The sequence below is a fragment of the Carassius gibelio genome, chromosome A16 (genome assembly GCF_023724105.1).
Source record: "Carassius gibelio isolate Cgi1373 ecotype wild population from Czech Republic chromosome A16, carGib1.2-hapl.c, whole genome shotgun sequence".
Classification (NCBI taxonomy): domain Eukaryota; kingdom Metazoa; phylum Chordata; class Actinopteri; order Cypriniformes; family Cyprinidae; genus Carassius; species Carassius gibelio.
In genome coordinates, this window is record NC_068386.1 from 3551482 (window position 1) to 3578840 (window position 27359).

Here is a 27359-nt window from a genome sequence, read left to right on the forward strand (position 1 = left end):
AAAGAGACTGACGAATGGGGTCCCTGACAAAACGCCACATGGCTGTCTTCCATTGACCGTGTGAGTGATAGCACCCTGTCATGAGGCCAGCACGAGTGAGGGCCTATACCTGACACAGAATGCAGTGGGTAGCATATTTCAGCTGGACATATGCTAGCAGGCTGCCTGAAAAAAACTTTCATACTCTAAAAAAACTTTCCGAAACTTGTGACAAACCGGAAGGAGTATTTTGGGAACAAAAATACTCCTTCAAACGTACAACTTAATTTTTGAAACTTTGTCCATGTTTAGCATGGGAATCCAACTCTTTAACAGTGTAAAAAACTCAGTATGCATGAAATAGCATTTCACCCCCCCTTTAAGGCGTAATCATGATAAGGTCGAAAACTGACACGAAAATCTAAATGATAATGATTAGGACATAAGGCAGTTACGATATAAATCTACTTTTCATGCTATAATGGCTTTTTATCTCATAATTTGATCCTAAAATGTCTTTCACTTGCCAAAAGAAGTATAATCTATCAGTCAAATGACAGAGGCATGTAGTAGACTCACTTCGTAGTAGAAACACTTCAAAGACTCAAAGTTCAGTCGTTCATCAGTGGACCACTACCATCAAGGGGAACAAATATGTTTTTGCGGTTGCTTGGACTGAACAAATGGCTAAAAGATCTTGCAATATAAAAGAAAACTTCAATCTTTTCTGGGGCCATAGACAACTGTTTAAACCGTATGGCTTCCATCCAAATAAAACTTGGTGCTAGAGTGCTTAAGGATAATATCTACTTTTCCCTCCGTCATCCTTCAGCAGAGTGTGTCAATCCATTCAACAAACACACACCTGGTCCCAGTCTTGATGTGGTTGACACATCCCACAAGGACACTGATAACACCATGCAGCCACAACAAGCACTGCTGAGGGACACTATCCCGGCTGAGCCCTTCCCACAGAGCTCCTCACAGACAGACTTTGATGTATCAAAACAGCTCCAAGGCTCAGCATCCAAGGACGACTTTCTGAAAAACAGCCAGGGAAGCCAGGATAACATATAACAGTCACCAGAAACACCAGAGCCACAGCCCCTCTTAGCAGACACATTATCCCTCTCTCCAGCATCTCCACTTCTGTGCTTCTCACAGAAAATGGAGGAATTGGTGTATGATGGGACTAAACTCTCACACTCATTTGCCGCAAGCCCCCAGATATCAAAAAAAAAAAAAAAAAAAAAGCTTGTGGGCCCTGCTCCTTCGAGAGCTCTCCGACTGCTGCCACAACACCAGGGCCCAAACCCTCCATTTGTTGTAGGTGAACCAAAAACAACTGATAGTAGCTCCCACTGATATGTGTCGGGTCCCCTCTTTAATAGCCTCAACATTCAATGTTTACAGAACAAGTGGGAACCCAGTGTGCCTGTAGAAAGTCTAAGGCCTTCTCAAGCCATAGATCAGTTAAACAGCTGAACAAATACTTAAACTCAGATGGATACCTGGACAATTTTCAATCTGTTTTCTCACCGCATCACAGCAGAGAGACAGCACTCATTAAGATAATAAATTATATTTGCTTAAATTCTGACTATGGCAAAATCTCAGTGCTGCATTTTGACACTGTCGATCATAACATACTACTAGAGAGACTGGAAAACTGGGTCAGGCTTTCTGGGATGGTACTCAAATGGTTCATTTCATACTTAGAAGGGAGAGGGTATTATGTGAGTATAGGAGAGCATAAGTCTAAGTGGATGTCCATGAAATGCAGAGTCCCACAAGGTTTGATTCTCGCACCACTCTTGTTTAGCCTATATCACTAAGTCAAATCATGAAAAAGAACCAAATTGCCTATCACAGCTATGCTGATAATACCCAGATTTACCTAGCCTTATCTCCAAATGACTACAGCCCCATTGACTCCCTCTGCCAATGTACTGATGAAATTAATAGTTGGATGTGCCATAACTTTCTTCAGTTAAACAAGGGAAAAACTGAGGTAATTGCATTTGGAAACAAAGATTAAGTTTTCAGGGTGAATGCATACCTTGACTCTAGGGGTCAACAATTAAAAATCAAGTCAGAAATCTTGGTGTGATTCTGGAGACAGACCTTAGTTTCAGTAGTCATGTCAAAGCAGTAACTAAATCAGCATTTTATCATCTAAAAACATTGCAAGAATTAGATATTTTGTTTCCAGTCAAGACTTGGAGAAACTTGTTCATGCCTTTATCACCAGCAGGGTGGACTATTGTAATGGTCTCCTCACCGGCCTTCCCAAGAAAACCATTAGACAGCTGCAGCTCATCCAGAATGCTGCTGCTAGAATTCTGACTAGAACAAGAAAACCTGAGCATATCACACCAGTCCTCAGGTCCTTACACTGGCTTCCAGTTTCATTTAGGATTGATTTTAAAGTACTTTTATTGTATATAAATCACTCGATGACCTAGGACCAAAATACATAGCAGATATGTTCACTGAATATAAACCTCAGATCACAGACCACTAAGATCATTAGGAACGAGTCAGTTAGTAATACCTAGGGTTCACACAAAACAAGGGGAATCTTCTTTAAGTTATTATGCCGCCTGTAGTTGGAACCAGATTTCAGAAGAGATCAGATGTGCTAAAACATTAGCCCCTTTTAAATCTAGACTCAAAACTCACCTGTTTAGCTGTGCGATTTCCGAGCTGATTGCACTCTATTTTAAGTATTCACTGTATTTTATGTCAAATCATTTTCTATTTATAACTGTTTTAAATTCATTTTAAATAAAAAAGTAAATCATTTTCACAGTTTTTAAATTGCTTGTTTTAATTTTGTGATTATTTTTATTCATGATTATTATTTACTTTCTTTTATGTAAAGCACTTTGAATTAGCATTGTGTACGAAATGTGCTATATAAATAAACTTGCCTTGCCTTGCCTAATTTAGACGTGTAATATTTTTGAGTTTGACTTAAGACATAAGATTCACCAGATGTTTATTTGTGTGGCTTCTATTTCACACGTTTGATTTTTATAGATTCATTTATTTATCTTATGGTTTTACCCGGAAGACTTGTACTAGATGTACGAATATAATCCCCGTTCCTCTCTGCTGGTCGACGTCTGTTTTATTCATTAGAAGAAGTGGGACTTTTATTTTGTGAGTTTTTGTCACGTTGTGTTTACAATCGGCACTGCTTCCGACTTCACGCTACCCAAACAAACTTCAGCATGTTTGCACGTCGAATGTGAGTTTATATTAATCAGACGCTCATGAACACATCTTCCATTTATTTATATTTTAAAGCATGGTTTATTCTGTGTCTTCATAGAGATACTGGCGTCTGTCATCACCTGTTTCCGGTTTAGAAAAGGTTGTTATGGTTAGTTTAGCTATAGCTAACCGGCTAACCCACTAAAATCAAGTCATAAGAACTTTAAATTACATTTGCACTCTTTACTTCTTTAGGAAAAAACTGTTTTATTTTATTTTACACAATCTTTACACTGGGGTGATAGAGTCATGAGGCGTAGAATGGATATTATTAATGCTTTTATTATATTTAACGTTACTGTTTATTTCAACACATTAAACACATTATGGTTTTAACAGTCAACCTGGATTTTTTCTCTTAACTTTGGTTTAGCTTTGGTCATGTCTTGGTAAAAAAAAAAATTTGTTCATTACCTTTAAATTCGTGTGCATCTTTAATGTTGATTGTTTTAACCATCTGATGTATGTATTAAGAAATCCTGAAGGGAAAATAAATCTTTGTGTGTGTGTGTGTATGTATATGTATATATATATATATATATATATATATATATATATATATATATATATATATATATATATATATAAACAAGAATACAACCGTTCCACAAATAATAATAACAACAAAACAATTAATTATAAATTAAATGTACATTATTATTATTATTATACTATTATTTATTATACAAACAAAAGTCATATAATAAATGAAAAAAAAAAGAATTCTTAAATACAGTAAAATTCTTAAAATAATAAACAAATATTTATTATTTCAGTATTGGTAATAATAATTCTATGACGTTCGATTTACAAAACAATTTTTTTTTTTTATGAATTAATGATATCATTATATTATTATGCATATTATATTATGATGTAGAATATACACTCACACACATATATAGTATGTAATATGTATATAAATATATGAATTCATCCAAGTATTGCTGATAGGTGAGATTTATAAGTGCTCTATAAATAAGACTCTTTTTCATTCACAGGTATCTGCACTGAAGAAACCACTGTGCTGTCATGTCGAGCGGCTATAAACCAGATATCCTGTGGTCTCCCCATCACGCAGACCGCTATGTGATCTGCGACACTGAACTCAGTCTGTATCGGATTGGACCTGCAGGAAGCCCAGAGACTAAAGCCGGCACCCTTCCGCTCTCAGAGGAGACCGCGGCTACGCTGCTGGCCATCAACTCTGACACCCCGTATATGAAATGTGTGGCTTGGTATCCCAAACATGAGCCTGAGTGTTTGCTGGCTGTGGGACAGGCCAACGGCCGAGTCGTCCTGACCAGTCTGGGACAGAGCCACAACTCCAAATGTAAGGAGCTGGTGGGTAAAGAGTTTGTACCCAAGCATGCCCGGCAATGCAACACACTCGCGTGGAACCCGGTGGACAGTAACTGGCTGGCGGCTGGTTTGGACAAACACCGGGCTGATTTTTCCGTTCTCATATGGGACATAAGCAGTAAGTTTTCTCCTGAGGCGGTTCCAGCTGAGAAGGCCCGTCTGTCTGGAGACGTGGACTCTGGGTTGTTGGTGACCAAACCGCTGTACGAGCTCGGTCAGAACGATGCATGTCTTTCTCTTTGTTGGCTCCCTCGTGATCATCAAAAGTTACTCCTGGCTGGAATGCATCGAAATCTGGCCATCTTTGACCTGCGCAACACCAGCCAGAAGACGTTTGTGAACACCAAAGCCATCCAGGGTGTAACGGTGGATCCTCATTTTCCAGATCGCGTTGCATCATTCTTCGAAGGCCAGGTGGCAATCTGGGATTTACGGAAATTCGAAAAGCCGGTCTTTACTTTGACCGAGCAGCCCAAACCTTTAACTAAAGTGGCATGGTGTCCAACACGCATGGGCCTGCTGGCCACGCTCACGCGGGACAGCAACATCATCCGGCTGTACGACATGCAGCACACACCCATGCCGTTCGGCGACGAGGTGGAGCCCACCATCATCGAGCGCAGCGTCCAGCCCTGCAGCGAGAGCATCATCAGCAGCTTCGCCTGGCATCCGTCCGCCCAGAACCGCATGGTGGTGGTATCGCCCAACCGGGTTATGAACGACTTTACGGTCTTCGAGCGCATATCGCTGGCCTGGAGCTCCACCACCTCGCTGATGTGGGCGTGTGGGCGGCACCTGTATGAGTGCACGGAGGACGCCGGTCAGGGGGCGGCCGCTGCTGATAAGGACATCGCCACTAAGATGAGGGAGCGAGCGCAGTCCCATTACGGCCATGACACCGTCCAGGTGTGGAGGAACCATGTGCTGGCCGGAGGAGACGACCCGCAGCTGAGGTCGCTCTGGTACACGCTCCATTATATCCTTCACTGCAGCGCTGCAGCGTTACAGGAGATGTTTGAACCTTTCAAAGCATATACGGTCAGAGTTATTGTTGAATGTTTACCTAAAAAACGAACTATTTCTGTTGTTACAGGATGTTTTGCAATTTACTTGACTCATATAATAATATAACACATAGATAAAATATATTACATTATTTATTGTATTTATCATTTTATTAATATTATATATATACATATATATGTAATTTAACTTGAAACTAGACATTATTAATCATCAAGAAATGCATTTTAACAACTGAAATAACATGAAATTCTTTTGAGAAATGTTCATGATTTTTATAAATGTATTATTGGTGAATCCCTGGATTGATTGGTTCATTTGTGTTGTCATATTCTTGTCTATATGGTGTTGTTTCTGTTTGATATCTGTATATTTCCTATGCAAGTTTTACTTATGAAGCAGTACACTGAAAATTTGGAGCAGAAGCAACAGAGCAATAAACAGTCGCTCATCTACTCGGGCATCAAAAACATCGTCAAGTCCAGCTCTGGTAAGTGCAAACGACACAATATCCGATCACGTTTTCTGTGAACATTAAGTGTTTCTCATAGACATCTGCTCTAATCCTCCGTCAGCCTCATGGTTTCAGTCATTGGAGGCCCTCTAAAGAAATCTCATTCTCTCAGGCACTACAGAGACCCGGCGCTGCTGGTCAGGTTCAGACAGACAGACCGATGTACCGCGGTACCACAGCGAGGAGCGCAGTCTGGCCCTGCAGCTGTGTGGCTGGATCAGTCGAGGGCCCGACATTGATGTGGAGCCCTTTCTGAAGTCTCTGGAGCAGGAGGGCGAGTGGGAGAGAGCCGCTGCTGTCGCTCTCTTTAACCTGGACATCCGACGAGCCATTCAGATCCTTAACAAAGGAGCTTCAGCAGAGAAAGGTACAGGACTGGACAGAAGGAACATTGTGCTGCCAGTGACAGTGACTAGACATCTCAAAATCTCACAAAACCGGTCAAGAACTTACCCTGAAATCTAAAGGGAAGAAAGGAATGGTATTTTATAGAAAAATGAAGCAAATTTGTAAGATTTTATTTTCCACAGTAATGTTATATTCGTGTAAAGATAGCATTTTCCTCGATTAGTAACAGAAAACAAAATAATGCAATAAAATCAAATATATATAAAACATCTTATGCATATATAAAACTAATATATATATATATATATATATATATATATATATATATATATATATATATATATATATATATATATATATATATATATAAATATATATATAAATATATATATAAACATCTCAGTGTTGCTTCTAGTTCTGATTCTAGTTTTTGTTAATATTTTGCATTCATTTTTATATTTTTTCACTTTAATTTTAGTAAAAGTTTGAATCAATTTTATCAGTAGTAGTTTTGTGAACGTCCATATGGTGTTTATTAATTTTTATTTGTTTGTTTGTTTTTTAAATTCAGCTTTAAACATAAATGTAATGTAAATTTAACTTTTTCTTTCATTAATTTGGATAGAAATGTTACCTGGACACGTAAGTGCCATTTTAAAAACTTGCGTCTGTTGGCTGATAATGATATATAATTTATCTTTATTAGGGAGTCATTTAAAATGGAGATATCATCTGAACAATTTGGAATAGCTTGTTTATATAGAGAGACTGATGTTCATGTTCCCCTAGGGGCTTTAACAGGAAGTCCTGTCCTCTCTGAACATTTGGATGAATGTTAGAAGGACTGTGTGAAATCCAGGCAAGACAGAAAAACGACATTGACTGCCTGTTTGCAATCAAAATGGTCCTTTATATACTGACAAAATGACAAAAGCATGGCTTACGTTACACAATGATAGCTGTTTAATATTAAAAGCCCTAAAGCTGCAGATGCATACGGCATATGGGGCTGTATGTTTATTATTCATAATTGCCCGTTGTTTGGGCTTAAAGCACAATTAGTTTTGGGTTTAGGAAAAAGATATTATCTTATCTTTACAAGGGGTGTGGGTTTTTTCTACACCTACTGTCATAAGGCTTTTGTCTTTGCATTGTGTTTTGTTTGCACTCATCCAAATGGCATACATTGTTGTTTCTTCCTTAGAACACAGAAGTTCCACACAGTTCTTTTAAATGCATAGATACATACATGAATGCATGCATATATATATATATATATATATATATATATATATATATATATATATATATATATATATATATATATATATACATATATATATATATATATATATATATTTATATGGTAACACTTTATAATAACTGCATGCTATTAATCATTAGTTAAGCATTAGGAAACAGTTAATTCATCATTTATAAAGCATTAATAGACATTTATAAGCAGTTTATAAATACAGATATAAATGCTTTATACCTGACGTATTTAATAATTGTTTTTTCATACTTTATTAATGATCAATTTATAATTTCTAAATTAAGTATAGCATTATTTACACACCAGTTATTAAGGAGTTGTCAGTGGTTTATAAAATCACTTAGAAATTGTAAGTAAATGATTAATAAACTATTTAAATGTGCATTCATACATCTTTTTATTCAGACATATAGTAATAGTTACTTATAGTGTTAATAAATGGTTTATTAACATGTATTCTTACTGTAATTCAGAGTTAATTCAGGTAGTCATAAAACATATGTAGTTGTTAGTTAACTATTTTTGTGAGCTCATCTAAAGTGAGGACTATTTATGCCTTGTAAAGCTTTTACAAATGAGATTTAAAGGCTGTTAATATTTCTATTTTCTGTATCACTGTGTTGTGTTTGTTTCTTTGTTCCTTTTAATATCCTTTATAAATGCTTTACAAGGCATAACTAGTCCTCACTTTAGATGAGCTCACATAAATAGGTAACTGACCACTACTAAATGCTTTATAACTACCTGAATTTACTACATTTCTTGTGATCTTATGAATCACTGGCAACTCCTAAATAACTGGTTTGTAAATAATGCTATACTTCATTGAGAAATGATAAATTGATCATGAATAAAGTATGAAATTACACATTATAGATATACTTTTAAATCAAGAATAAATCATTTATATCTGTATTTATAAATCGATTACTTTCTATTAATGCTTTATAAATTATGAATTATCTGTTTACTAATGCTTAATTAATGATTATTAGTGTGCAGTTATTATAAAGTGTTACCAATTTGGGTTAATTATATTAACCTTGATGTTGTAAAAGGACTAATGCAAATCTTGTTTTCTGTTTCCTTGATGTTGTGCTCAGGTGATCTGAACCTGAACGTGGTGGCCATGGCTCTGTCGGGCTACACTGATGAGAAGAACTCCCTGTGGAGAGAGATGTGCAGCTCTCTCAGACTCCAGCTGAAGAAGGCGCACCTGTGTATCATGTTTGCCTTCCTCACCAGTGAACCTGGCGCCTTTGATGCCGTCCTAGTATGTTTATAAAATGTTTTGTGCTTAAATGAATATTCAGGGTACAATATGCAGTTGTAATTAATGTTATTCAAGTTCTTTAATAAAAAGCGTGTTTTGTGTTTTCCAGTATGAGAGTCGTGTGGCTGTCAGGGACAGGGTGGCATTTGCATGTATGTTTCTAAATGACACTCAGGTAAGACCCGCTCACCCCCGAGTTTATCCAGGTCTCATTCATGTGCACTGATATAACATACTGTTATTTTCTTTCCTTAAGTTGCCTCGTTACATAGACAAGCTGACCTATGAGATGAAGGAGGCTGGTAATCTGGAGGGTATCCTGCTGACAGGACTGACGAAAGATGGAGTAGATCTGATGGAGAGTTATGTAGACCGAACCGGAGACGTGCAGACGGCCAGTTTCTGCATGCTCAAAGTAAGTTAAAGTCCAGAAACAGAACAATATATCACAAAGACAGATACATAAGAGAATAGATGAATGTTTGGGGTCAGTTTCAGTTTTTTATGTTGTTGAAAGAAGTACAAAATACAGTAAAAACAGTATTCTTGTGAAATATTATTACAGTTTAAAATAACTTTTCTATTTGAATGTATTTTAAAATATAATTTATTCCTTTGATGCAAAGCATCATTACTCCACTACTCAAGATACATTTCTTATTATAATCAGTTGTTAAAACCGTTGTGCTGCTTAATATTTTTGTGGAAACCATGAGACGTTTTTAGGATTCTTTGATAAATAGACATTTCAAAAGAACACTTGTTTGAAATAGATCATGTAATTTCTGTCACCTTTGATCAATTTAATGCATGGTTGCTGAAAAAAAGTATCAGAATCAGAATTAGCTTTATTCGCCAGGTGTGCGCAAACACACGAGGAATATGTTTATTTTTTTTTTTAAGGTGCTCCTTTTAATTTCTGTCAGAGAAATCTTACCCTAAACTTGTGAACAGTAGTGTATATTACAGAATCAGTACAAAGGAAAATGCAAACCAATAAAGATGTTCATTAGATGGATGGATAGGACGAATCTAATGTTTGTACATTTACATCTGTGTATTTAGCAGGTGCTTTTATCCAAAGCGACTTACAAAAGATGAGCAAAAGCAATTTGTCAAAGAGCCAACATATATACATATTATACAATGACAACTAGATTAGAAAAGAAAACTAGAGAGGGGGGGAGAAATGCTGAGAAGAAATAGAAGTGTGACTGTGTGTTGTTAAACCAGGAAATTCAGGTCTGCCTACAATTTTCCAAAAGAGTGGGTTAAATGTGGATTTGTGTGCTGTTTGTTGTGTCAGGGCTCCCCAGGAGAGGTGCTGAAGGACCCTCGGGTGCAGTGCTGGATCGAGAACTACCGCAACCTGTTGGATGCCTGGAGGTTTTGGCATAAACGGGCTGAATTCGACATTCATAGGAGCAAACTGGATCCCAGCTCAAAACCACTTCCACAGGCTAGAATCGAGTTTCTTTCTGACAGTTGTTAAGCTTTGCATGCATGATATTATCATTGATGAATTTATATCGGTCAGTATTAGTGATAAAAATATATATATATATCGATCTGATTGGGCCAATGTTGACCCTATCAGATTGATAATTATCAAAAAAAAAAAAAAAAAAAAAAAAAAAAAAATATATATATATATATATATATATATATATATATATATATATATATATATATATATATATATATATATATATATTTAGGGCCGGGACTCGATTAAAAAAATTAATCTAATTAATTAGAGGCTTTGTAATTAATTAATCGAAATTAATCGCATTTTAATCGCATATAAATATTTGACCTGAGAACAGTGAGAAGTAATTTTTTTCACATGGATTTATAATATACCACTGAATAATGACTGAATACATAAGCTTAAGCAACAAAATATTGTTTATTTTTGTTCAACCAAGTCTAGCAGACCAGTGCAAATTTTGCCATGAAGTGTAGCAATAGCATATTTAGAAACAATTTAGAAATAGTACATTTCAGAAATTCATGAAGCTTATAGGTGCTGGAACCTTCTGTAAAGTGTTTTTTAAGTAAAACACAATACTGTCAATTACATTCAGAACATTAGAAACACTGACTATTAGAAAACATCTCTCATGATGCTTCAGAGGCCATAACATACTAAGTCCAACTCTCAACAACCTTGGCCAAAACAATAAAGAGTTCAACATAAACTGCCAGTTGCACCAACAAAATAATACATAGTTCACGTCCACGCTAGCTGCTATATGTTTTGCGTTGAGATGATACTTGAGCAAGGGGCAAGGAACTCGACCGGAAGTTGAAGTCGGGTGGGGGCTGCCATCTTGTAGCAGAACTTCACTTGCGTTAGCATTCCCATTGACTCCCATTCATTTTGGCGTCACTTTGACAGCGAATAACTTTACATCTGAGGCGTTTAAAGACTCTGTTTGTCCATTATTTATTTCTAAAGATACACCACAATGTATAAAGGGCTCCATTACCTTCTATGTTACATTATGGCCCCGTATAAACAGTTTTTGTAAAAAATAGGCTAACGATTGCGTCATAACCACTTGGCTCTCTGTCGCATTACCGTACAGACAGGAGGAGAAGCTCGCAGGCAATTAACTTAATATGGCGTACTGGCGTTACATTTTAAAATACTATACAAAATAATTAATCAGAATACTTACTCCTGCTCACTCACAACAAAGAACTCCCCGCTCAAGCTCGCCGTCTCTGCAAGATTAACGATGGCAGTTTGCACGCACAGCTACTAGAAGATTTACATCTGTCAGACAGGTTGCTGACGTCGTCAAGCTTCGTTTGAGTCTGCGCGTCAGAAACGGAAGTGCTAAAAAACGCTAAAAATGGGCTTCACTTGTCTCAATTGAGTTCCAATGGGGTCGCTGTGTCCATTTCTTTTACTGTCTATGTACTTGAGGCTCGTCGATGTGCTGCAGTGATATGTGAACGCTAGTTGGTGCTTCAGTATAATCGGTCCGCCGAAACGCATCCAGTGAGAAACGTTCCGCGGTGCAAAAATACGTTATTAAAAATGCGGGAATTTTTTTTTTCTGTAATTAATTAATCTTAGTTAACGCGTTATTTTTTGTGTAATTAATTAATCTCAATTAACGCGTTAAAGTCCCGGCCCTAATATATATATATATATATATATATATATATATATATATATATATATATATATATAGCTAGCTGTGTATGATGTATGTGTACCGTAGATATAGAAAAGAATCAACCTCTTTAAAATAATCACATTTTGTTGCTTTGCAGCCTGAAATGAAAAATTGTTTGTTTTATCCTGCTGTATTTACGGAGCAAAACTTTATCAAATGTTTTTTTTTTTTTTTTTTTGACATGTTGGTTTCTATATCTTTCACTTGGATGTTATAAGCTGAGTAAATACAGCTAGATAAAACAAAGACTAGATGTTTAACTAGATACTGTAGCAGTAATTTAGTGATTCATAATATTGTTTATGAGTATAGACATAAAAATACTTATCGGTGCATCCCTAGCTTTTTTGTTCCACACTTAATCTTACATTTTGTCTTTACGTATGTTGGTTAATTCAGAATTTTTAAAATCTTTTTTAATTCTAATTCCTGTACATATGTTCTGCGCAGGTGTTTGTGAGCTGTAATTTCTGTGGGAAGTCTATATCATACAGCTGCTCGGCGATCCCACATCAGGGCCGTGGATTCAGTCAGTACGGGGTCAGCGGTTCACCCACCAAGTCAAAGGTCACCAGTTGCCCTGGTTGTCGTAAACCACTTCCACGCTGTGCTCTCTGCTTAATGAACATGGGCACCCCTGTGTCCAGCTGCCCAGGTAACAGACCGATCATTTCAAGTTCTTCTTGAATTATGATACCATAATGGAAACATGTTCAGTTCACTGTGAGATTCATGTGGTCCATCCTATCAGGCACAGGAAAAGCAGATGAGAAAGCCGATCTCACACGAGACAAAAAACTTGCTCAGTTTAATAACTGGTTCACCTGGTGCCACAACTGCCGGCACGGTGGCCACGCAGGTCACATGCTCAGCTGGTTTAGGTAAGAGTCATATTCACCCATAGTGTGCCATTTATTCCATGACCTTATAATACAAATACACTACTGTTCAAAAGTTTTTATTAAGAAATTAATAAAAGGATGCATTAAATTGATAAGAAGTGACCGTAAAGATATTTATAATGTTACAAAAGTTAACGATAAAAAAAAAATGCTGTTCTTATTCATCAGAGAATCATGGGGAAAAAAAGCATAATTAGTATGCATTAATAAATCATCTTTCAAAGACATTCAACTTTTGAACTGTGGTTTATAGCATTAAGCATAGCATTTTCAGTGCCATTATATTGTCTTTCCTTTCAGAGATCACAGTGAGTGTCCCGTGTCGGCCTGCACCTGTAAATGCATGCAGCTGGACACCACAGGCAACCTGGTGCCTTCTGATAGTGCATAAAGGCCTTTCTGCCTTTGTTTTCCAACTTGCACACCTCACTGGTATTGAAGTTGACAACAGGTGCTCTATTGTCACAGGAACTAAAGCAGTTAGATTGTAAGGATTATGTTATCCATGATTAAGTCACCTACGCATGGGCAGTTGTGTGTCCTGAGAAGAGAAAGAACCCATGTGAATGTCTGACCTATGCATTTCAATATCAACTTTAGAGACAGGGAGAGAGATACCACCGTAATCTCAACCGGAGGAGTTTGAATGCATGTCAGGAATGTTTTGTTTATATCTTAGAAAGTGTTTTCACATGGTCCATAAATACTTCAACTACTTTCCTCTGAGTTAAGCGATTCATATTGTTTTATTATTCTGTATTTATTGCATATTACTCAATACCACACTGAACCTCAGTCAACTGTTGAAAATTGAATATTTCAGACATCTACAATACAGTCAAATGGTCTTCACTGGAAAGTGCTAAAATGTCTTTTCAATTTGTTTTAAAAATTGCTTTTAACAAATAACAGTGATTTTTGCAGATTTTCGTTGTTTAAAATATGTAGGTTTAACATTAGTTCTGAATAAGTGTTTAAGTGCATTTTTGGATCTAAAGGTAATGCTGTTTTGTAGTGCTTACCGTAATTTATAGCACAATCAATGCAATTTAACATCCTAATTATTTAAATGATTGTGTCTGTAATTTTTTTTTTTTTTTTTTTTTTTGAAAAGCAAAACGAACTTCCATTGAGGACTAATGTTATTAAAACATTTTTTGAAGGAGCTTTGAATGCAGCATTTTCTTTTCCCCTTTATGCAACCAAATAATGAGACATTTAGTTTGCTTCAATGAGATTAATGCAGATTTTCAGTTTAGTCTACCATGGTGAAGATATGCAATAGCATCTTTACTTACTGCAAAAAAAAAAAAAAAATGTATGACCAGTAATAGTCTTAATTCGCCTAGAAAAGCCAATTTTTGGAGCTTTAGGACCTTACAAGGTGTGTGTGTGTGTGTGTGCATGTTGGGACATTTTCATGACAATAAAGCCACTGAGTTTGTAGTGCTAAGTACAGAAAGACAATTAGCATTTTCGTGACATGGGACTCGGCACATTTCTGTTGTTTTTGTGCATAGCTTTTTTGGGGATTCACCACAAGTAATATATTATCATTAAATATGGTCTGTGGTTATCATTACTTGTCGAGACTTTCACGTTTTGTTCTGCAACATAAATTGCAGTCATACCCCCAATACACTTTTGAGCTATGGCTGTATATTATAATGTAGAACAAAACAACAAGAAATTCCTAAGGGAAACCCATGACAACAGTCTTGCCTTGGAGAATTTGGGTGGAAAATGTGCTTTGTCATGAGAACTAATAGCATTTTGCTATAAGTAGCTTTAAACTGAGCTTCAGGCCCAATGCCATTTTGAGTCTGAACACGAACACGAATGAGGAAGATGGGAAGGTGTTCGGTTAATAATCACTTGAATGTTGGCCTGTTTCTCACACAATTTACATACAGCAACTTCCTACTTGTATAGACATCTTTCATGACGTTTTTGCCATTTTTAGAGCTCAACTGATGGTAATCACTATGTTTGGAAAGGCATCAGACTTTTTTTTTAACTATTCCTTTAGGATAATTCAAGTAATGCTTTCCGGAATGTAAACAATACTCCTACACTTTCTTTTTTCAGAATATGAGACAACATAAAAACATTCCACAGGTCCAAAGCAATGTCTGTTTTTCACGCAAAACTAATCTCCACCCCAGCTGATGATGCAGTGATCTCATTGGCTCTTCGCTGCAAGTTGGAACGTACAAGCCAATAAGCAACGAGCAACGCTGGTCTCTGCTCCAATCAGATTCAGCATGCCGTGCCTTCCGCCCGCCCACTGCCTTTACTGTTCACATCTGTCAGCGCAGGAGCACTGGAGAGTTTGGACCAGCGTCTGAACTTTGCGTCAACTTCGATGCAAAGTTTTACAGGGAACGACAAGCTCGTACGGTCACAATAGGTTAAGAGGAAGCGAAGGTTGATAATAGCTCGGGTTTTCGCATGAACACGTTTTCAGTTCTCGTTCTGGAGATAATTAGTGTGTCTCGTGCGCATATACGCACCAAGTGCAACAGTAACTCCACTCTCCAGCCTGTGTCTGCCAGTGTCCCTCTGAGATGGAGTGATCAGACGAGATCAGCTTCATTCTCCTCTTCAAGACACAGCAGAAGTCCATCATCATCATCACTATCATCATCATCATCATCATCATCACATGCTGCAAATATGAAGCAGATCACTAAGCCCACCAGGATCCCATCAGAGAGTCACTTTATATCAGCAGGGAGAGGTAAGCTTTTTTATTTTATAAAAACATAATGCATTTTTAAATTTAATGTGTTTGAACTCCAGTTATTGAGTTTGTTTGGTCTTAAACTCTTTGTATGTGATCTGTAACTCTTTATTTTTCATGTGAGCTTGATTTGACTGCATCTTCCACATTGAATATGTATTGACTGGACTTTCCTTCCTAAGGTTTTTTTTAGACATTTTATGATCTGAATAGTATGTGCAGTTAGGTTTAAATCACTGAACAAGACAACATTGTTTAATTATAGTATCTGTGTAAGTAAAATGTTGCGCAGTATTATTTGATACAGATTCACATCGGTCAACTGTTAAAGAACCTGTACAAAGAAAATAAGAAATGATTCGAAAAAATAAATAAATAGCTGTTATATTAAATCAAATTTAGATCCCAAACCAAATCCAAAAATCCAAAATCCAAAAAATCCAGATCCAGTATGATGCCAAATTTCTGTAGGCTGTAACTTTGTGTGTATATGTGTGTGTTATGTTTCTATATGTTTCTGTGAAAATAGCATTAGTTCTCTCAGTTGTTACAATTAAGGGGCATGTAAGTATATTTCTTTCTTTCTTTCTTTTACTTTTTTAACCATTCAACCATTAATTCAGGGTTTTTCAGGATGATACAAAATGTTTACAGCATATGAACCACAGACCACTTCCCAAACTATTTTGTGAAGTATCATATAGTTTCATTTTATTGCCCTGCTCCTTGGACTTGATTCTGATAAGTCAATAGTGGCATTCAAGATTTATATCTCATAATATTGACATAAAGTTGCGTGATCAACCATTTTTTAAACAGCTGTGTAATTTTGATCTTTATCATCAAACTTCCACATTCATTTATTTGACAGGAAGTTGTGTATATAAGTAAGATATTATACAATCAGATGATCATTGTCACAAAAAAATCTATATTTTATTTAGCAAAACTGGTTTAATATTCAGTAATAAATGACCCAATCTACATTATTCATTATGTATCACGCATTTGAACATTTCCTCAGATGACAAACACGTCTTTGATGTAGTCAAACTTGGAATAACACTCTACCATACTACTCTTCTGCAGTATGCAGTATGTATAGTGTGCACTGTAGAAGAACCTTGCAAATCTGACAAATCTTCATATATTTTAACATTTTATTTTATTACAAGATTAAATATTTTTTTGCCACAAGGTGCATTCAAGTCCTCATGGGAAGTTCATATATATGAGTTGAAAAGTCTTAATTATGGCATCAGCTGCGTTCACATCACTTTTATCGGAGCAAAATGGTGATGCACCTTTTCTACAAAAAAATTAAGCAAAGTTAAAACACTCATTTATGTGCATTGATCTTGTAAATACCATCTGACGCACCATAACTCCACACCTCTTTCTGAATTAAACATGCAACATCATGTGACAACAATGTAGCACTTTGCTTTTGGAGACATTTATAATGGCGTTGTGTTTTACTGTACATACTATGTATGAACTATATAGTATATACTGCACACTATTCAGGAGTTAGTAATCTAGTATTCCATTCCTGTTCTTATATGAGTAAACTACTATTGTCTAAACTGTTCTGGCCAGGCAGGCTGTACCTAATAAGTCGGACAGCTCTCTATGTATCTCCCGTCCTCGTGGAGTGCCTGATGCTTGTGTAGATTTGCATTTGAAACGCTTCTCCTTCACACAAAGACCTTGCAGCTGCCTCGCTGCAATCTGCAAGTGAATGTAGTGTAGCCGTCCCCCAACAAATGCATTGAGAAAAGGTGTGTGTACTGGGCTAAAAATGTTGATGGTTATCATTCAGACTGCTTCAGTGTTTGAGGCCTGTACTGTAAGCAGCCGTGCTGCGACACGTCTGATAATGAGTGTTACTTGCTGAGTTGTGTTTTTTTGGTACAATGGTGTAAAACAATGAGCAGAGGGTAAACCGACAGTGCCATTTTGTTGGCTCTTTTGCATAGGCTTTGACATTTTGTGTTTGCAGAGCTGGAGCAGAGAGCAAACACTCGCAGGAATTGCTCTGTGGGCTGCATGCAAGCGAGTTGTTTTGAATTTCAGCTGTTGGTGCATGTGTGTACATGTATGTGGGTTTCACTGTGAGCAGTTTCACTTTGTTTCATTTCCTCCTGTGTGTCCTCAGAGCATAACCTTAATGTGAGAACTCATTTGTATTCAATCAATAAAATCTATAAAAGTACATTGTGTTAAAAGTTTATATATATTCAAGTGCATCTCAATAAATTAGAATGTCATGGAAAAGTTCATTTATTTCAGTAATTCAAGTCAAATTGTAGAACTTGTTTATTATATGAATTCAATGCACACAGACTGAAGTAGCTGAAGTCTTTGGTTCTTCTAATTGTGATGATTTTGGCTCACATTTAACAATAACCCACCAATTCACTATCACAATAAATTAGAATATAGTGACATGTCAATCAGCTAATCAACTCAAAACACATGCAAAGGTTTCCTGGGCCTTCTAAATGGTCTCTCAGTTTTGTTCACTAGGCTACACAATCATGGAGAAGACTGCTGATCTGACAGTTGTACAGAAGACAATCATTGACACCCTTCACAAGGAGGTTAAGCCACAAACATTCATTGCCAAAGAAGCTGTTCACAGAATGCTGTATCCAAGCATGTTAACAGAGAGTTGAGTGAAAGGAAAAAGTGTGGAAGAAAAAGATGCTCAACCAACCGAGAGAACTTTTTTTTAAAACCAGTGTCACTGCATCCATTTACCAAGACATTTTGGAGCACATTTAGGATGCTTCTGCTGACCAGCTTTTTGAAGATGCTGATTTCATTTTCCAGCAGGATTTGGCACCTGCCCACACTGCCAAAAGCACCATAAGTTGGTTAAATGACCATGGTGTTGGTGTGTTTGACTGGCCAGCAAACTCACCAGACCTGAACCCCAGAGAGAATCTATGGGCTATTGTCAAGAGGAAGATGAGAAACAAGAGACCAAAAAATGCAGATGAGCCGAAGGCCACTGTCAAAGAAACCTGGGCTTCCAGACCACCTCAGAAGTGCCACAAACTGATCACCTCCATGCACGACGAATTGAGGCAGTAATTAAAGCAAAAGGAGCCCCTACCAAGTACTGAGTACATGTACAGTAAATGAGCATACTTTTCAGCAGGCCATCAATTCATTAAAAATCTTTATTTTTTATTGGTCTTATGAAGTATTCTAATTTGTGAATTGTGAGCCAAAATCATCACAATTAAAAGAACCAAAGACTTAAACTACTTCAGTCTGTGCATTGAATTTATTTAATACAATTTGATTCACAATTTGAGTTAAATACATGAAATAAATGAACTTTTCCACGACATTCTAATTTACCGAGATGCACCTGTAGGTGTTATTATTATATATTATATTATATTATTAGCATAATTATGGTAGGTGTTGTCATTCATTTTATAAGCAGTTGGATGTATTTTTGTGGTGATGGATTATTAAAAAAATACAAAAATCCCATAAATTTGCACTGACAGAGGGACCTGAGCCATATCTAGAGATCAGACTATCATAGAGACTTGACTTAGGCCTGCAAACAAGAACGTTTTGCATGGTCAAACACTAGTCAAATTTTCTTCAGAAAATGTAAATATGATGTTTCTGTTACTTCCGTTTCCTTCATGAACACAATCTGTTTCAGTATGATTATGACAGAGGAGGCAACAGCTCATCAGTTTTCCAGTGACACCCACCAACTTCCTCTCTGTTACTGCACTGCAGTAATTTTTCATGTCACTGTCCACTGCATACATAATAAAAACGCCTTTTCTTTTCTCATTAGCTCGATCAGCCAGTCGACAGCCGCCCTCATTGGACAAGCTGCCTGAGCAGTACCTAATTGGACAGTGGCCGCGAGAGCCGTACCAACTCCAGGCGTCCTGTATGAGTGATAAAGCCACACAGGTGAGTCAATGTCACATGCAATTTGCTTCACAGTTCACATATAGTAACTCTTTAATAATAAAAACTTTAATAATAATAAACACGTACAGTGTCTGAATGGCATTGCATTTGTAAAAATAATATATTAAAATATCAAAACAGCATCTGCAAATCATTGATATGAGGCCTTTTCTCAGAACTAACTACCCAATTCTTTTATGCTCAGTGACTTAACGGAATTTACAGTACTTAGAATCTAAAAATTCAATTTTATGAAATGTTTTGCTTGAAAAGTTTTTTAATGCAGTGACATAGATATCGGGACGTTTACAACTCAAAATCAGCTTGTACTGGCGTTTGCAACCAATTTAATTTCCATAATCAGAAATGAAATCAAACAGGATTTTAAACAAGACAACAAGTTGCTTTTGCCTGTAATGAATTGATTTATTTCAAAAGTGGGCGTTGCATAACAGAATAGATCCAAGAGAGATGAAAAATAAGAGACCAGTGACGTTAATGGAAAAGGAAATTGTTGCAGAGATGGTGCAAATGATTCAGTTTTATATAAAAGAATACTAAGAGAATTATGTATTATTTGGAATTTGTGCACTGATGAATCAAGCAGAGACATTACACTTCAAATGGCTGGATGTCATTGCATTAGATAACAAAATTCCATTAAAATATCATTGATACTTTTCTCTGTAAAAATAACTTTTGTCATTATTTTTTATAATCTAGATTGAAAAGTTTCCTCACGTGCTCCTTAGTGTAAAATAAATGATGCTTTGTATGCTGTTTCATTTGTATTTTAATCACATTAATTATTTAGACAATTCACACAAATGTGAACCAATTTCATTTTCATAATCCTTTTAAAAAGTTAAAAAGGGTATTAAATTAGACAAAATGTAAGTTGTATCAATCAGGGATTGATTTATTGATCCACAGTGGATATTAACAGACTGGAAAAGGATTTATATGCATTACATTTTTTTTTTTTCAGTTTCTTTTTTTTCAGATATTAGCATTTTGGAACTTAAATAGACTTTTAAATATTAATGGGGAAAAATTAAATAGTGAAAGATATTGAGGTGTTTTCAGTACATGTAATATTTGACAATATACAGAAAGGAAAAGTAAACAAATAAAGTCATTCGCTGTAGAGGACATGCCAATTATTAATAAAATAAATTTTCATTGTATCTAAAATAACGTGCACCAAGAAATGATTCATAATAAGACCAAAAACCTATTTCTGTAGTATCTAAATAAATAAACATGCACCAGTAAATGATTCACAATAACACCAGAAACCTGTTTTTGTAATATCTAAAATTACATGCACCAGTACATACATGTCTTTTTGTGATATCTAAAATAATATGCACCAATTAATAATTTACAATAAGACCAGAAATGTCTATTTAAGTAAATACATTTTATTTCTTCTTGCTCTGAAATGTCCAAATGGAGCCAGTTTTGCTCGTTTGCTCAAAATGGTCATCTGTCGGTAATGAAGTCTATTCTTACTGGGTTTTGTTTCCTTTATTCATTAGTATCATGAAGTCTTTGACTGCTCAGTGGTTTAGCTCCGCTGAGACCCCTCGCCTCCCCTGAAACAAAGCCGTCACAAAGGCCCGATGTTCGGTGGCAGTCTGCCGTTATAGAAAGTTTTCTCTGGTTTGTGTGGAGTGAATTCTTTCTGGAGGTGCAGCAGTTTGCACCTGTCGCTCTGTGTGTGTGTGTAGGTGTGTAAGGCTGGAGAGCACATGGCTGTGTGTCTCTGCACCACCTGGCGCTCTCCGACAGCTCTTTGTGTGCCTGCGCTGAGCTGAGCTGCCTGCAGTGAGATCCATACATATGCTAATGTCTGATCCGGCTCGCGGAGGCCTCGTGCTCCAGAGCGGCCCAGAATGTCAAAATCAGCCTGTTTCTCTCAACGTCTCTCTTCACGCCGAGGCTCTTTGTTGACAGTAGCAGCGTTTGCCATTGTTTAAAGCGCTTGGAGAATTAATGGTTGGTGTTCAGAACCTTCTGTTGGACTGTTTTCTTAGTCAACATGAAATCAGTATTGACCCTGTTTACCTCTTTACAAAGATGGCATTCTTTGTTCATTTATTCACCGTCGCCTTGTGAAAAAGAACTGGATGGGTATGCTTTTATAAGCTACTTGCAGATAATATAATATTCATGAACAGGGTTTCTTCCTTCACCCTTCCATGAATCAAGGCCTTAAAAACGTCTTGGCAAATTCTTGGCAAAATAGGAATATCTTCTTGTTTTCCAAAACAAATATCTAAACATCCTTAAATCAAGATACATTTACTTGAGATGCAAATTGAAGATATAGTAAACCATGAAATCTTGTGTTCTGGAAGAAATGAACAAAATTAGGTGAGTTTATGCTCACCTTACCCCAAGAACAAGTATCTGTCATTGGGGTAAGAAAACTTGTTTTCCTTTTAAATTAAGAAGATTTTTTTCTGAACCCATTGGCAGATATTTGTTCATGTTGTTCATTTTCTCATAAAACTTCTTATGTCATTTTTTTCCTTCTCAGGTAAATGTGTTGTGATTTAAGAATCTTTAGGCATTTGCACTGGAAAGCTTATTAAACTTTGAAATAAACATTCATGTGCATACATATCTATTATATGACATTTCAATAAAAGTTACATTAAAATATATTTTAGTTTACTTTTTTTAAGTATGCATAGATGCTCTGTGTCGTTACAAACCAGTATGACTTGCTTTCTACTGTACTTTTGTTTATCCATAAAGTGAAAGCTTTTTATGGATGGCTGTTATTACATGGACTAAAACAGTTGAAACATTTATAAATATTCCTCCACCCTTCTTCACCTTAACTTTCTCAGAAGTTTATCAGCTGGCATGCCACAAAACAGAAGACATTCAAGACGGCCTGGAAGTTCAAGTTGCAACATGACACATGCAGGTTCAGTCGAAAACATGGATCTGGAAAATGATTGTCAATATTGCCCATCTCCTGTGGCCTTCTGGAGCTCTGGGTGTCTGTTCATCGGTTGTGTTGTGGTTTTGGTCGAAGCGACACATGCTGTTTGCCAATCACTAATATTTTGTTGTTGTTTCATGAAAAATTCACATATTTAAGGTTGCATGACTTCAAGAATATATTCTGTTTAGGACATGACAAGTTAAAGTCAGCGTTTGCATGGTGACCCTGTTTTAACCATGTTTTAACCATGTTTATTGCAGACACCTGGCTTTTGGCCTGAGGATGGAGGAGAGGTTATCGTACACAAACGCTCGGCATCATGGGGCAGCGCTGACCATCTCATAGAGGTTTGCATGAAAAAACACAGGAAAAGTTATTGGCTCGTTGGCACCTTTAGGAAACCCACGATATAAACATATCTTCAGAAGACTCACTGAGCGATGTTTGGTGAAACCTGTGACGTTAGACATCGCTATTAAACATGGTTAATTGTAGGTCATGTCATCTAGTATACAGTAGTCATCATGGGTGGAGTTTAGATTTTGTGTCACGGTTTATTTCTTCCTTCCATCTGTTGCTAATGGTAAAAATGTGATTTCTAGATTGCAAAGCTTCGTCAGCAGCTCCAGCGCAGTTTGCAGGGCAGCCACAGTATCAAGGAGAAAGAAGAAGTGACGCCCCAGGTACTTTTTACTTTGGTTTAGGATTGGTTCTGATATAATTACCTATAATTACCAAAATGAAGTCAACTTTTATAAGCAATCAGAATTTTGGGGTTTTAGAATCAGAATATTTGGTGGTTTATCATTTTGAAAAGTAGTATATATAAGTTTGGGGTCAAATTATTTTGAAAGACATCTCTTACGCTCACCAAAGCTATGTTATTTTAATCAAAAAATGTTAAAAAAAGAAATACTGTGAAATACTACATATTAAAACTTATTTTATTTTTATATATGTTTAAAATTTTATTCATATGATGGCATTGAAAGGAACGACATTTACCCCCCCCCCCCCCCAAAAAAAAAACGTAAATAAATGTCTTTACTGTTAATTTCTTAAAAAATAATAATAATAACAATAATATTGACCCCAAACATGTTAATTGATTTGTATTTAAATGATTTGTATTTAAAGCATCATCAGATAAATCAGTGTTCTTTTTTTAAATTTTGTTTAAATTCTATTTAAATAAAAAAGAAAAATACAAAATATGAGAGCAGCGTTGATTTGGCCAGCTATACCTATTCACAAAAGAAAAGAAAAAGTGAGGAAAAAAACATAGCATTGAAGCTTATTATATTATATTTTTGCTTAATTTGTCCATTGAAATGTAGGGGAAAAATTGTGAATTTGATTGAAAATTATTTTAAAAAGTGTTTTATTTATTCTTTTGTTTGTTTAAACATTTAATTAAATTTTTATTATTTAAGATAATTAACATAAAATATAATGCAACATTTGCTGCAACATTTTTGGCTTACGACCCATTGATCACTTTTAATTTTTGGTTCTTCGGTATATATATATATATATATATGTATGTATGCATATATGCACTGTGAACAATCATAATGTATGCAAAACATCCAGTATGAAAAACCATAATGATCCTAAAAACAAGCTTTATTTTCTTTTAGCAAAATGTGATTTGATATTTTTATCTTTTGGGGTGAAATTTGATTCTGAATGTATTTGTGAGATGAATTCATAGATTTTATAGATTCAGACTTTGACATTAATCAGTTCACTGGTTTTTTTATTTTCCAGCCAAAGCGCCTCTCTGCTTCTTCATCTAATACGGTCCTTTCCAGACCCGTGGTGTGTCGAATGCCCAGCTATAGTGACGGTGTTAACCAGGAGCTGGAGAACGTCTTCATCTGTGAAGCCTGGGGGAGAGAGGAGGAGAAGGTACAAACACACTCAAGGTTTCATTTGAACATTTCAGTAGCGTGACACTTTAAATGGTTTTGTCATTTGTGTGTGTTTGTCCTGCTGGTCCAGGCTTTGGAGGTGCGGGACGGCGGGCGCGCTCCTGTTCCTCCTCTTCATCACACACATCAGATCTCCTGCAGTCCCTGTTACTGCTGCTCTCCTGCTGCGGACGCTGAGAGAGGTAGTGGTGCTTCCACAGAATGTTTGCAAGGGAAGATTTGTTCAAATAAAGAGCTTGATTTGTCCTCTCAGATTACAGGTGTGGTTCACCTCTGCCTCAGTTTTCCAGCTCTCCCAAACCCAACAATAGTTACACATTTAAACGGGAGCCTCCCGAGGGCTGCGAGAAAGTCAAAGTGTTTGAAGATCTCATGTAAGTACCACACTGTAGATTTTTTTTTTACTTTTAACCATATTTTTGTTGTGCACATCCAGAGATCTTGCTATGGTTTTTGTGTTTGCTGGTAAAACAGCTCAGTGAGCCTTCATTTTTGATAGCATCAGTTTAACACTCAAACCACTTGAAGCATCATGCTTAAACATGTTTTTCTAGTTCCATAGTAATGCCATGTTTGTGGACAATAACATGACTTTTCCAGGCATTTGTTATTGAAAATAAGTATTTTGTTGAGATTGCACACACAAAAAAACGTTTACTAAAGAACAGCCAAAATACTAATATACAAAATTAGCAAATTGTCTAATATATTTATGCATGTATAATGTGTATATGTACTTATTGTTATTAAAAACCATTCAATATTTACATGATTAATAAAGTCTACATATATAAATATCACAAACATAAAATTACTAAGCTATATATATATATATATATATATATATATATATATATATATATATATACATATATATATATACATATTTATATAAATATATATATATACATATTTATATATATACATATATATATATATATATACATATATATATATATATACATATATATATATATATATATATATATATATATATACATATATACACATATATATACATATATATATATACATATATACACATATATATATATATATATATATATATATATATATATATATATATATACATATATACACATATATATATATATATACATATATACACATATATATATATATATATATACATATATACACATATATATATATATATATACATATATACACATATATATATATATATATATATATATATATATATATATATATATATATATATATATATATATATATATATATATATATAATTTTATATATATTTTATTAATATAATAGTAAATAAAATAATGAAAAAGTGACTAATAGTATAACAACATTTTTTAATGTTTAAAATTATCTATATAATAATTATTATTAAAAAACTAACTTTTTAAAAAACTAAACTTTGTAAATTTCCTACAATTGATTTGGACAACTTAAATGTTAATTTTCTCAGTATTTAGAATTTTTTTGCACTCTCAGATTCCAAATATTGTCCGATCCTAATAAACCATACATCAATGGAAAACTTATTTATTCAGCATCCAGATGACAAGACTGGTTCTTGATCTTCTCATAATATAATTTTTTTCTTTGTAGCACTTGTAGAACACAAGGCTTTCCCATCTTCTCCTGCCCAGACAGAAACAAGGTGAACTTCACTCCGAGCGGCTCAGCCTTCTGTCCGGTGAAGCTGCTGTGTTCGTCTCTTTTCCCGTCAGATGATGCTTCTCGTCCCAGTTCACTGGATACTCAGACTTCAGGACAGACGTCTGGTCCATTTACAGAGACCACCGTGACCACCGTTCAAAACAGCTTCCCGCTGCGGCCCGTGTCGTCTGAATGCTGCAGTATGAGGAAGTGCCTGCTGCTCAGTTAGCCAATCACAGCTCAGATCTCAAACAGCTGACCTTTCTAGGGATTTTCTAGGGAATGTATCACTTGCTAATGGTTGTCCAAAAGGACCATTATGTTGAACTTTGCCTTGGGGTTTCATCATTTCTGCTGGAATGCACAAATCTTTACTTAACCTTACAGCACATCCTACTAACCAGGTGAAATACATTAGATAAGACAGATAATCAACAGACCAACAGCCAAAAATGTGCTTCGTGTCTTAACACACAACTCAGGATTCATTTCCATTAGGGCTGAATGATATAGCTAACTAATTATATTTAAATGACTTAGTTGTTTGATATATATATATATATATATATATATATATATATATATATATATATATATATATATATATTTCCTGTACAAGAAATGAAATTTCATCCCAACAGTCATTGGACTGACATGAAAAGGACTGCAAATATATTGCACATATTTTATATGCTGCCCAGCCCTAGCATCCATACGTTTATTGAACCGTAAAAATGGCTTTGTGTTCTTAGTGTCTTTGATTCACGTCACATTGTTATGGTGTATAAATGTGACTGCTGGATGCTCACATTAAAGTGAAATTTTCAAGATAGAATATTTGCATTAATTTCTGTGTGTTACTCCAACTATACATATTACATAGAATAAACATGAGTACAACACAAAACACTGAAAATTGTAAAGACATTATTTAGTGTAGTGGGATAGGATTTATGATTATGCATA

General features: G+C 35.6%; 2 protein-coding genes across 2 annotated transcripts; both read left to right on the forward strand.

Annotated features, from left to right (window-relative positions):
- Positions 1-3086: 3086 nt before the first annotated feature.
- On the forward strand, positions 3087-14312 carry LOC128031058 (GATOR complex protein MIOS-like). The gene is made up of 11 exons (XM_052619275.1): positions 3087-3232; positions 4260-5596; positions 6035-6133; positions 6270-6524; positions 8885-9054; positions 9164-9229; positions 9311-9469; positions 10361-10513; positions 12696-12900; positions 12997-13126; positions 13448-14312. Exons 2-11 carry the CDS (start codon positions 4291-4293, stop codon positions 13536-13538), a joined length of 2634 nt encoding a protein of 877 aa, XP_052475235.1. The 5' UTR covers positions 3087-3232; positions 4260-4290; the 3' UTR covers positions 13539-14312.
- A 1139-nt stretch (positions 14313-15451) lies between these two features.
- LOC128030388 (glucocorticoid-induced transcript 1 protein) lies at positions 15452-27228 on the forward strand. Its single transcript, XM_052617957.1, has 8 exons — positions 15452-15887; positions 19723-19844; positions 23067-23153; positions 23409-23489; positions 24577-24717; positions 24811-24922; positions 24994-25114; positions 26343-27228. The coding sequence occupies exons 1-8, from the start codon at positions 15599-15601 to the stop codon at positions 26620-26622; spliced, it is 1233 nt and encodes a 410-aa protein (XP_052473917.1). The 5' UTR covers positions 15452-15598; the 3' UTR covers positions 26623-27228.
- Positions 27229-27359: the final 131 nt, after the last annotated feature.

Excerpts from the sequence above, each read along its gene's own strand:
- LOC128031058 (XM_052619275.1), top strand. The coding sequence starts at position 4,291 with ATGTCGAGCGGCTATAAACCAGATATCCTGTGGTCTCCCCATCACGCA. Across the intron at positions 9,055-9,163 it reads GCGCCTTTGATGCCGTCCTA|TATGAGAGTCGTGTGGCTGT; the intron begins GTATGTTTATAA and ends TGTGTTTTCCAG. Across the intron at positions 9,470-10,360 it reads CCAGTTTCTGCATGCTCAAA|GGCTCCCCAGGAGAGGTGCT; the intron begins GTAAGTTAAAGT and ends TTGTTGTGTCAG.
- LOC128030388 (XM_052617957.1), top strand. The coding sequence starts at position 15,599 with ATGAACACGTTTTCAGTTCTCGTTCTGGAGATAATTAGTGTGTCTCGT. Across the intron at positions 24,718-24,810 it reads GGGGGAGAGAGGAGGAGAAG|GCTTTGGAGGTGCGGGACGG; the intron begins GTACAAACACAC and ends CTGCTGGTCCAG. Across the intron at positions 25,115-26,342 it reads AAAGTGTTTGAAGATCTCAT|CACTTGTAGAACACAAGGCT; the intron begins GTAAGTACCACA and ends TTTTCTTTGTAG.